Source organism: Pecten maximus, chromosome 6 (genome assembly GCF_902652985.1).
Source record: "Pecten maximus chromosome 6, xPecMax1.1, whole genome shotgun sequence".
Taxonomy (NCBI): domain Eukaryota; kingdom Metazoa; phylum Mollusca; class Bivalvia; order Pectinida; family Pectinidae; genus Pecten; species Pecten maximus.
This window is the reverse complement of record NC_047020.1, coordinates 32,902,463-32,915,279: the sequence shown is the minus strand read 5'-3', so window position 1 is coordinate 32,915,279 and position 12,817 is coordinate 32,902,463. Positions and strand designations below refer to the sequence as shown.

General features: G+C 34.0%; 1 protein-coding gene across 9 annotated transcripts in view; it reads left to right on the top strand.

Annotated features, from left to right (window-relative positions):
- Nucleotides 1-12,817, top strand: part of LOC117329569 (H(+)/Cl(-) exchange transporter 3-like) — a 71,834-nt gene that overhangs the window by 38,011 nt on the left and 21,006 nt on the right. For 6 of the 9 annotated variants that reach the window (XM_033887576.1, XM_033887573.1, XM_033887572.1 and 3 more), the window contains 11 exons: nt 1,078-1,284; nt 1,746-1,826; nt 2,152-2,334; nt 2,868-2,957; nt 3,666-3,721; nt 4,667-4,735; nt 5,716-5,872; nt 6,406-6,491; nt 6,765-6,889; nt 8,242-8,356; nt 10,219-10,314. In XM_033887576.1, the coding sequence (XP_033743467.1) occupies nt 1,078-1,284; nt 1,746-1,826; nt 2,152-2,334; nt 2,868-2,957; nt 3,666-3,721; nt 4,667-4,735; nt 5,716-5,872; nt 6,406-6,491; nt 6,765-6,889; nt 8,242-8,356; nt 10,219-10,314 (1,265 nt within the window). Of the gene's footprint in view, nt 1-1,077; nt 1,285-1,745; nt 1,827-2,151; nt 2,335-2,867; nt 2,958-3,665; nt 3,722-4,666; nt 4,736-5,715; nt 5,873-6,405; nt 6,492-6,764; nt 6,890-8,241; nt 8,357-10,218; nt 10,315-10,750; nt 10,778-12,095; nt 12,120-12,817 lie in introns of all 9 variants that reach the window. The other 3 variants (XM_033887574.1, XM_033887571.1, XM_033887570.1) reach the window with 2 other exon arrangements.

Here is a 12,817-nt window from a genome sequence, read left to right as displayed (position 1 = left end):
CCGAAAACAACATGGCCGACAGACAGCCATTATCGCTAAATCTTAAATTTTATATATAGGTTTCCCTTGTTTGAAAAGTACTAGAGGGCTGTTTCTGAATTTACACAGATTAGTAAGACTTAGAGGAAGGGAAAAGTAGAGAAAAGATCAATCTGACATGGAACCTATAAAGATCATTCAATGGTGGGCGCCAAGATCCCTCTGGGATCTCTTGTTTTAGAATTACTACTGAAAAACTAAATCTAATGTTCACAAAGTGAAAATTATTTCTGCATGCTTTTTACCATGTGACTTTTTGAAATTTGAAGTTGAATACAAAGCTAAAGGGATCTAGATATTGATAAAGAACAGGAATCAATACATAGCTTTATTACTGTGACTATCGATCTCTTGAAAGATCAATTATCTTTAATGTCAATGTCGGATTCAGATTAAGACTATCCTCTCTATAACATTATCTATAATGTCTGATTCAGATTAAAACTATCAGTTCTATAACATTATCTATAATGTCTGATTCAGATTAAGACTATCCTCTCTATAATATTATCTATAATGTCTAATTCAGATTAAGACTATCCTCTCTATAACATTATCTATAATGTCTAATTCAGATTAAGACTATCCTCTCTATAACATTATCTATAATGTCTGATTCAGATTAAGACTATCCTCTCTATGACATTATCTATAATGTCTGATTCAGATTAAGACTATCCGTTCTATAACATTATCTATAATGTCTAATTCAGATTAAGACTATCCTCTCTATAACATTATCTATAATGTCTAATTCAGATTAAGACTATCCTCTCTATAACATTATCTATAATGTCTAATTCAGATTAAGACTATCCTCTCTATAACATTATCTATAATGTCTGATTCAGATTAAGACTATCCTCTCTATAACATTATCTATAATGTCTGATTCAGATTAAGACTATCCGTTCTATAACATTATCTATAATGTCTGACTCAGATTAAGACTACCAGTCTCTATAACATTATCTGTCTGATTCAGATTCAGATTAAGACTATTGGTATCTATAACATTATCTATAATGCCTGATTCAGATTAAGACCATTCTGAGTGGATTCATCATCCGTGGATACCTAGGAAAATGGACCCTGCTCACCAAGTCCATCGGAATGATGTTGGGTGTATCTGCAGGTCTAAGTCTCGGAAAGGAGGGACCTTTTGTCCATGTAGCTTGCTGCTGTGGTAATATATTCTCCTATCTGTTTCCCAAGTATGGCAGCAACGAGGCAAAAAAGAGAGAGGTATGATTTTCATTTTTAAATTGTTTGTTTACTTCTCAAAGTGATAAATTTTCACTATAAATACATGTTAAGCTCAGATTAGCTTACTCTTGAATCAATGCTGTTTTCATCTAAAATAAGTGCATGTTTGTACTTACCTAAAAATAAGCCCCTGTCTTATAATGTCTTCCATATCTATTGGTATTGTGAGATTTACTAACTAATACTGTTTCATTGTCCAGTAATAAGTCCACCCTGTGACTGTCAGACCAAGGAGTTAGGTTTTAGCAGCCTGAGCTTATTGCAGGATAAAAATAAGGAATGAATACCTTGTAAAAAAAACGTCAGATATTTTCTTTATGTTAAAACACCAGAATGTTTTTCGGAATTATTTTCATCTTAGTGTAAGCGCTCCATTTATGGTTTTAATTGAATTATACAAAGTGATGATTCAGAAGCTGACAATATCAATGTCTGTTTAGATTCTGTCTGCAGCATCAGCAGCTGGAGTGAGTGTAGCCTTCGGTGCTCCAATAGGAGGGGTCCTTTTTAGTCTGGAGGAGGTAAGAAATTATTATATGTTATTTCCTTTCCCTAGGGATCCATTGTGTGTAAAACCATTTTTCATGGATACAAAATTACATTCAATATTTAAATGGCATCCCCTCCATCAATGATCTCAGTAATTTATCAATACATTCATGGACTGATTTATTTTAAATTTGCCAAAAAATGAATCCGGAAGCCAAACATATAGAAAGCAGTTACGTTGCTACACATTAAAAAAGTTAAACTTAAAGACAAAAAGACTTTTTAAACTCATTTTGTATTTCTTTGATTCCTCTTTTTCCATTTAAGATTATTTGTAACTTATTTCTAATTTTTTAGGTGAGCTACTATTTTCCATTGAAAACCTTGTGGCGTTCGTTCTTCTGCGCTCTGGCTGCTGCATTTGTCCTTCGTTCCATCAATCCATTTGGGAATGACCATTTGGTGATGTTTTATGTGGAATATAATGAACCGTGGTACCTTCAGGAGCTGATTCCCTTCATCTTTCTAGGGGCACTAGGGGTACGTATCTTCCTGTAGAGGGATGTTAAGGGTAGGTGCTGTGTCCCTTTGCGTTTCTAGGTGTAGGAGGGGTAGGTATCTTCCTGTATAGGGACATTACAGCTATTTGTCAATGAAGATACAGTACTGTAAAATTTACTGAAGATGATTAGTCTTCATATGAATTTCTGCTTTTTACAAAGAAAATCAAAATCCCTGATTTGGCTCATCGTTAGATATTTTAAAACCCTGTAACAAATTTGCAATATAACAAACTCTCTTCTCAGGTCCTGTTGGATTCGTTACAAACAAGTTTTACACTGTAAAATGACTTTATTTACAAGTGTTCTCAAAAAAATTTAAATCTGTCTTTTGATTGTAAAACAATATCAACGCAAAAGTATATGAATATCCTCTCTTCTATATGATATAAGTAAATTAGATGCAACCATCAACTGTATATGGATAATATCTAACATCAATTAGTGAACAAATTATCTATAAATTAATGTATTATCTCAGTTACATCTTATTGTGTATTATATATTTTCCAGGGTGTGTTTGGGAGCTTTTTCATCAAGTTGAATATAAGATGGTGTAAATTCAGGAAATCATCAATATTAGGAAAATACCCCATTGTGGAGGTAAGTGTTATCATGGTATATACCTCATGGATTGATTATGGTATGTAAAGTATGTAAAATATGTACTAGTCTGGAACTGGACTGAACATTGTGATCTCATATTTGTGTGGTGCATTTGGCATCTGTTGTCACACATAATAATGTTCCATGCTTGCTAGCTGCTTGGAATATCCATTGGGAAGAAAAAATGAAATATACAGACCTCATATTCACAAACTTTAAAATCATAAAACTACAGCATGATTTTGTTTTTACCAGCTTATTCTGTTTTACTTGTTCGATTAAAACAAAATCATCAACAATAAATAAAGTTTACAGATAAGTTTGTTTAATGATAATTTAGAGTCCATAATCAAGAATCTCCTAAATAAGGAATGAAGACAAGTATAAAAAGTATGGTGTTCTTAAATGTACCTGTGAATCTTATACAGAAATTGGGGAAAATATATCTCTTCTAAGTGTGAATGCACTTGTTCCATATATACATACATATGAAAAATCACATATCTGAATGATTTATATACATCCAGTAGGGGTTTGACATATGATTTAAAAACTAAATACCATAATGTCATATTTGATTTTGAAATAAGATGCATTACCACACTGTTCTATGATATATTTCACATTATCTAAGGAAGATAACTCAGTCTTCTCCGAGGTAATTAGGAATTGAATGAAAAAATAATAGTCATGTTTATTTTACAGGTACTTGGTGTTGCTTTTATCACAGCTTTACTGAGTTACCCTAATGAGTATACTAGGTAAGTAAACTTATCTCCTTCTACCTTAACACTGTAAGCAATTAAAGTTATCTCCCCTTTCCTGTAACATTCCAGAGCCCCACTCGATTTGCACTCTTCTCAGAAGAGAAGCTTTCTAAGAAGATCGCATTCCGTTAGATGTAAATCAAGTAAACCGGGAGAAAATAACCCAAAATAAACAAGTTTTTAAGTTTTCTCAAGCACTATGATACAAACACATGCATGTATGTGTCATATATCCTTCTCTAGTGAAACTCATCACTCGCACACTTAAAACATGGTCGCCGCCATCTTGGAAGAGGAATCTTCCAGCTTCGAGACGGAAGAGGTAGAAGATCTTCCAGAAGCAGAAGAGCTACAAATCGAGTGACCGGAAGATATATTCTAGAAGGAGAAGAGTGCAAATCGAGTGGGGCTCGTGTATGAATAAAATTATCTCCCCTTATATGTAACACACTAGACAAGTAAAATTATCTCCCATTACATGTAAAACGCTAGGTAAGTAAAATTATCTCCGCTCACCTGTAATATGCTAGGGGAATATAAATTATCTCCCCTTAACTGCAATGCACTAGTTGAGTAATATTATCTCCCTACTTCATCTCTGTTATAATAAATATGTTTCCCTAATGAATATGAAAGGTATGCCACAGTTATCTCCCTTAGATGTAACTGCGATATTTTACCCTAACATGTATACTAGATAAGTAACACTTATCGCTCTTACCTGTAAGTTGAGGTAAAGATTCTGTAAGTGAAGTCTCTAACAGAAATAATTCGAAAAACGTTTTATCAGTACTGCATATATATAAATTGGGATTTCTCTGGACCTCTTAAGTTTTAGCTTAATAATAGTTGGGTAGATGAGAATTATAATTCATTTTACTATAAAAACTGAAATTGTATTTAGTTTTAAATAAAAGCAATATCTATATTTTTTGATAGAAAGAACACGAGTGAACTGATCCGTCAGTTGTTCAGCAGGTGTGGGCCAGAGGACAATACAGAATTGTGGTAAGGTCACTTCAGCAGCTGGAGACAAACAGTGTTTAGCAATAGCAATAGCAGTCATCGGTCTTCATATAAGCGTGTCCGCTTCTTGACCACCTGTTTTTATCTTTCTATTTACAGTACGCATGTTCAATCATGTATCAAGTATAGTATATTCCTCATTTAAAATATGGTAGTTCAAATTTCCTCAATACGGTCATCAAATATCATTCATAAAAGACGAATTGGTGCTCAGTTTCATATTTAGACTATTAACACACCATCTGTATCTAGGGTCACTATCTTTATATACATGTATAGACTGTATAGGTAGTAGGTGTTATACAGAATATTTGGCGGGTCGTTGTTTAACTAGTACACGTAGCAGGATGGGTGGAACTTGATCTCCTTGTTAGTCCAGTGCTTGTTGAGGTCGCTTTTAAATGAGTTGATTGATGATGAATTGACAACTGACGATGGTAAACTGTTCCAGTCATCAACAACTCTGGCTGGGAATGAATTTTTTCTGATGCTTAGCCTTGTGTGTGGTTTTGCCAGTTTCTTATTATGTCCTCTTGTCCTGCCTACTCCAGTTGTTTAAGTAACAAAGGCTGTGTCTAAATTCCTACTGAATATTTTCATTATAATAATTCATGTATGGGTTGTTTAATACAAACTGTAATACATTTCAGTTAAAAGTCCATGTTTTCACAACAGGCAATTCTCTCTCAAGTACAAAAAGAAATGCATATATGAAATTGTGTATACATGTATATTGCACGATTTGGTTTCAGTTCACTATAATAATTTTGCCCATCACTTGTGAAAATGACATGCACATCCTTGGAACATCCTTAAATACACCTAGGTCCACACATAAATAGGAAATTGATAAGTTTAGAATTGATCTTTTTGTTACCATTCATTTTTGTATCGAGGGATGTTATTTTAATTTGAAAGGTGATTTTGTTTGAGTTTTTGCATATTTATTATCTTTTTTTCAGTGATTACAAAAGAAATTACTCATCATTGAATGCAGCATCTCCGACCTTTTACTCCTCGAGTACGGAGGCTGGAGACGGAGTGTATAAGGCTTTATGGATGTTATCCATTGCTCTCATTTTTAAAGGAATCATCACCATCTTTACATTTGGCATCAAGGTCAGCACAATGTTTGATTTTATATACAATTTGATATGTTATTTAATAATTCTTGTTGACCCAGATGAAAGCTGTCTTACTTTGTCTTTATGTGTGAGGAAACCAGAGTACACAATAGTCAGAGTGCTTGACTTAAAACTTCATTCAACGATAATAAAATGGCCTTACATTAAGTATGCTTAGCTTGAATTGGTTGATAACATTGGATAAATGATTATTTATGCTTATTTCACTTGAAGCCTTATGTCTCATAATGATACAAGTATAACAACATGTAAACAATAGTCAATCATAATAAACACTACATAATTATATCATCATTACGAAACATGATCTTGTACATTGTATACATTTGTTCAATATTAAAAATTATATTGTACAAGAAGAACTAAATTATGAAAATATTTGATAACATTGGACAAATATTGATAACATTCGACAAATATTCACTGAAAAAGATGCGACTGGAACAATATAATATTATTGTATTGAGTATATACTTACAAACTAATCATGTTCTGTGTTCACTGTAGATACCTGCTGGTCTGTTCATTCCAAGTATGGCAGTTGGAGCTATTGTTGGCCGAATCGTAGGAATTGGAGTGGAACAACTGGTTGTGTGAGTTGTTGCAGATTTGTTTAAAAGTCCTTTTTTCTTGGAAAAGAAATAAAAATTCATCTTTAAAATCAGACAGGTGATTTTTACACATTATATTTCTGAATAATTAATTTAACAACACAAAAGATCAAGTAATGGATATGCTGACCCTAAAGCTTGAATGAAACAAAATTCAAACTTGAAATATAATGTTTAAGATTATATTAAGAACCTGACCTATACAAATCTCCATTATGTACTTTTTTCTATAGCTACATATCTTCTCTTTTCCAGGAGATATCATTCTAATCCATTTTTCCATAATATGTGTGTGTCTGACAATTTCTGTACGATCACTCCTGGATTGTACGCTATGGTCGGGGCTGCGGCTGTGCTTGGGGGTGTAACCAGGATGACAGGTTTGTAGTTTTTCACTTATCTAATTATGGTAATATCATTCTCCTTTGAAACCTCCTTCACTTTATTAATCACAGAAATAACAGTCTCCATCATACGGCTAGACTTTAGCTTAGTCAATTACGGAAATAACATTTTCTGTCGTACAGCTAGACTTTAGCTTAGTCAATTACGGAAGTAATATTTGCTGTTGTACGGCTAGACTTCAGCTTAGTTAATTAATGTGTGACAGTAATAACATTCTACATCATACGGCTAGGACTTAACCGAGTTAATCACGGTAATAACATTCTCTGTCATATGCTTGGATAAATATCATGATAAAAACTATTTGAACGGGTGTGACAACATGAAATACAGTGGAATTGTTGTCTATCATATACAGTTCCCTAACTATCCCATACAGTTCCCTAACTCACTACTACAGTTCCCTGACTATCCCGTACAGTTCCCTGACTATCCCATACAGTTCCCTGACTATCCCATACAGTTCCCTAACTCACTACTACAGTTCCCTGACTATCCCATACAGTTCCCTGACTATCCCATACAGTTCCCTGACTATCCCATACAATTCCCTGACTATCCCATACAGTTCCCTGACTATCCCATACAGTTCCCTCACTACCCATACATTTCCCTGACTATCCCATACAGTTCCCTCATTATCCATACAATTCCCTGACTATATTACATACAATTCCCTGACTATCCCATACAGTTCCCTGACCATCCCATACTGTTCCCTCTGACTATCCCATACAGTTCCGTGACTATCACATACAGTTCCCTAACTATCCCATACAGTTCCCTAACTCACCACTACAGTTCCCTGACTATCCCATACAGTTCCCTGACTATCCCATACAGTTCCCTAACTATCCCATACAGTTCCCTAACTCACCACTACAGTTCCCTGACTATCCCATATAGTTCCCTGACTATCCCATACAGTTCCCTAACTCACCACTACAGTTCCCTGACTATCCCATATTGTTCCCTGACTATCCTATACAGTTCCCTAACTATCCCATACAGTTCCCTAACTCACCACTACAGTTCCCTGACTATCCCATACAGTTCCCTGACTATCCCATACAGTTCCCTAACTATCCCATACAGTTCCCTAACTCACCACTACAGTTCCTGACTATCCCATATAGTTCCCTAACTATCCCATACAGTTCCCTAACTCACCACTACAGTTCCCTGACTATCCCATACAGTTCCCTGACTATCCCATACAGTTCCCTGACTATCCCATACAGTTCCCTGACTATCCCATACTGTTCTCTAACTCACCACTACAGCTCCCTGACTGACCACTATTAACCTTTGTTTATTGTTATTTCAGTGTCCCTGGTGGTGATCATGTTTGAGCTGACCGGAGGGTTACAGTATATTGTGCCACTGATGGCTGCTGTCCTCACCAGTAAGTGGGTAGGCGACTCCTTAGGGAGAGAAGGAATGTATCTTTTATAACTAGCGATCTACAAGGTGTTTCATCTGCTACTCTACTTTTACAGAATGAATGATTAGTAAAATTCTATAACTAAGGATACCTCTAACATGCCAATAACTATTTTTATTCAACCCTAGACTTAAGTTTGACTTGTTTAACTGCATCTATTTCATATTTTTCACATGTAATGGTTCTGATTGGTCAGTAATAACAATTCTTAAACTGACCTGTTTTGTCAACAAATGGTAAGAATGGTCTGATTGGTCAGTAATAACAATACAGTCAAACCTCGATGATTCGAACTTCGTTGATTCGAATTTCTCGCTGTATCGAACTTTTTGCTTGGTCCCGAATTTCCTAACTATATAACGCTACTAACGAACCTATGCATGATTCGAATTTTTACAAATCGAAGTTTTCGGTGTATCGAACTTTTTTCATGGCCCTTTAACTATGATGTTATATGTAATTGACATCTCATGATTCGAACAAAAATATACCTGTACTGACCACTGGACAGGTGTTTGTCGTGACCCCCGCGGCAGGATTTCACAGCTCTCCCCCAAATGCCCTGACTGACAATAGGGATAACGATAGCGTGTGTTGTCATTCCCGATCATTGGGCTAATTAATAATCAGACTAAATTGATAGATAAAAGGTGTATTTAGAAGCCATGACATTTAATCACTCCGGTAAAACATTCCGGTAGTCGTCTCTGATAAACTCCACCACCTGATTGAAATCAGCGGTCGGCGAGTAAATTTTACGGAACTGTAAAACAAGCGGACCAATTTTAAACACAAACAATTAGTGATGTCTTCACTCATATTCAAAGTGTCACGTTTCAAACTTATTCATAAATATCCAAGTAAATCGATTATTTGTCATTCCATCATGCATTCTCCAACCGATCGGCATTCCGTATTTATATATGAACATATATAATGTAAACGCACGTGTCTTTAGCAGAAACACCTAACGACATACGTAAGTGTGCATTGTACTTCTTTTGCTTTATCTGTTAAACGCGATATTAGTGTTTTGTAACCGATACATAGTTTGTTTAATTAATAAAATGCTTAGGTATAATTAATGAAAAGTATTTTTATTTTGTTGTGTTTGAGGTATAAATTAACTAAACTTTTCGATGTGAGCCTGACAGGCGACGATCAACACGAAGACACCGATGACATGTTACCTTAACAGATATGGTCATTATCAAGAAAACATCGATCTATTGTCAACCATGAATAATTCGAAGTCCCGCTGTTTCGAAGTTTTTCTGTTAGTCCCTTGAACTTCGAAACATCGAAGTTTGACTGTACTTAAACTGCCCTGATTGGTCAACAAATGTTAAGAATGTTCTGATTGGCCAGTGATCATAACATCTAAAATAGCTGTGATTGGTTTAAGGCTCCCATTGTTTCTATTGTCATCAAACATCATAACTTCTCAACATCACATGATGTGGGACATTATCAAAGAAATGGAGTGAAAGTATCACCTCTTCAGGTTTAATATCAGTCTGATAAAATGCTGTTTTAACAAACGTTTGCAAAAATATGTAGTGATGCGATGAGCTTCAATTTGTTGACTTTTCATATATGAAACTCATCTGAACCAGCATCTCGTTAAAATGAAAATTAATGGGGTTTTAATTTAAAAGGGGTTTGAGGATTTTAATGGAGTTTTTATTAGTTTTTGATTCTGTGGTAAAATGTAATTAACAATACATAGATCTTGTATGAAATGGAAACCCATGTAAAATTCCGTATCGCAAAGTGTTTATTTGTGTAGACTTTTATCATGATAAATATCAACAAGACAACAATGCACTTTTGTGTGAGATTGTATCCTTAGCTATACAGTTACGATGCCCATATACATCTGAATGGCTACCCCTACCTGGATAGCAAAGAGGAGTTCACCCACACGACCATCGCCGCTGATGTGATGCGACCTCGGTATGTACACTCAATACATCTCTATTGTTTGTAGTATTGGTATCTAGCCCTAGTTGGTCTCTTTTACATGTTTCTGTAGGGTCAAATATTGGATTACAATTACACATCTGTCATACAGCATTTTTGTATGTACCAGGTTTTGTAGATAAATCGATATTTTTAATTTAAAAAATGAATCCATACCAAAATATTTTTTTTTTAAGTATTTAACTAAGGACATCAATCATAGACACTTAAAATCAACTTAAAGTGACAAAGAATTTACTCATACTTCACTATAAAGATTTTTATCAATGTTTTTTTTAAGGAGGAAAACTTAATTTTACAAATTTTTGTGAAAAGTTCGATTTATGTTAAGAGTGGAATGATAATTTCTGAACTTGTACCATATCTAGATGTTACTTCTTACATCTCAATGTATTATCTAAATTCCTAGAGCCCAGACCTCGATCGGAGATTCTGGGTAGGTAATCCAGTGTTAACGGTTCATTTCTGAGTGTTGCGAGTTAATATTGTGTATAGTTTGAGATTATACCGATTGCAGTTGTTTCGTTGAATTAATATAATCGTTTTGCTTGGCACAATTGTAATAGGGAATGAAATTCCAACTTTGGTTGAGATTTGTTTTAACAGTGCATTTCATTAACCACCAAAACATGCACTTAATATTAAGTTAAACCATAACTAGACTTCTTCTGACTTTTCTATCTATTTCTGTCACTATTTCATCATTATGCATTTGTCTGAAGGCTTCTCCATCATTTTGTTACTTTAATTATCTACTTTAGCCCTTCCATTATGTGAGAATTTATAGGTATTGGTGTACGGATTTCCTCTGGTGAAAGACTTTTCGAATAGAAATAATGCATCAAAAAACTTATCGGCTGATATTCTTCATATTTTATAAATATGTTATAAAGAGACAATTATATGTTAGGAAGCCTCCCTTATTATATTTATGATACTGATATTAATAGGCATCTATCCTCTAATTAGTACATTAAATAGATTATTATCTTAGATAAATAATTATCTAAATAGACGGATATTATGTATTTATACCGCTATCTCATGTCAGAGCGTTTAATTCATTACCTGATATATGTAACCATGCAGGTCTATGTTAGTTGTGTAGTATCATTTTGTCACCGCCACCAAATATCTACATTTTATAACTCCGACTGAATCTAATTTAGTTGATACAGAAAATATTAAGAAATTAGTATAAAATACACATTTCCTAAATGGTAGGATTGGATATTTTGTATTTATAAGTAGAATTACATGTATAGTGGAGGTTATATGTAAACCTTTAAATTAAAGTGCATTTTGTGTTTAGAATATCACCAAAATGAAATAGGACATAGAACTAAAACTTCCAAAATTTTATTTCTTAAAATTGAAAATGTAATCTATACCATGTACCGTATACATGTATATATAATACAGGTCCTGATAACGCAAACTCTTCAGAACAGTATAGACACATTTCGACCTTCACATTCAAATCGCCTTCAAAAACTTGCAAAAAAAAAAAAATTCTAAGAGCCATATGAAAATCGATTTAAAAAAAATGAAATATTTTAAAACTAATCCAAATGATTGTATACCAGGTATATTGTATCTAAAGAGTATTCTCCCTTTGCATATTGTATTTGTAGAGTATTTTCCCTTTGTGTACAGTATTGATAGAATTATCTCCGTTAGTTTAGGTTTTTAACAGAGGTGATTTAATATGTAAGGTATGTTTTCATGTATCTTTTATTTCTGTTCCACAAAAGATACTGGCGATATGGCATAGGAGTGTAAGTTACACAGTATATTGACAGATGTGATGCGCTACTCTACAGTTATTTTTAGTGTTACCGTGATGCACTTTTTATTATTAACTTGTTGACTGATTTTGTTTTGATTGATGGAAATGTTGTTTGCAGAATTATTTGTGTCTTTTGATTATTTTTTTATTATTATTAGAATGACTGCAGTTACTGTATTATAGCTGCTAGGGTTTCAGCAAACAGTGTGTTCAGTGTTCAGCTAGTACAGCTGTATTATGTATTCTTTTGTTCTGTCCGTCCACTACCAGTCACATTTTTGCAATGAACACCAACATGCTGTCTGCATATCGCTACTAATATTATGTCGAATGTATATATGTAGGTTGCCAACCTCTCCAATAGTATTTATCATTATACCATGGAAATGAAGTTGGAAAGGGATATAACATCTATTTGTACTATTAAAGAAAATCTTTTATCATAACTCAGTTCTGCAAGCCACTTCAATAATTGATTTTAATGAAACTTCATATTTTGGTCAAGTACATGTATAAGAATACTGTGAGGGAGTTTACCTCAGGGCTTATTACAGGATATTTTGGTTGGTATACTTGGCACACGAGGGAAGTTGTATAGCTTATGATGCCTAATTCATTTTTCTGTTTATTTATTTATTAATTTATAAAAATGTCCTCAGATTAAGCTTAAGTTGTCACCCTTGCACC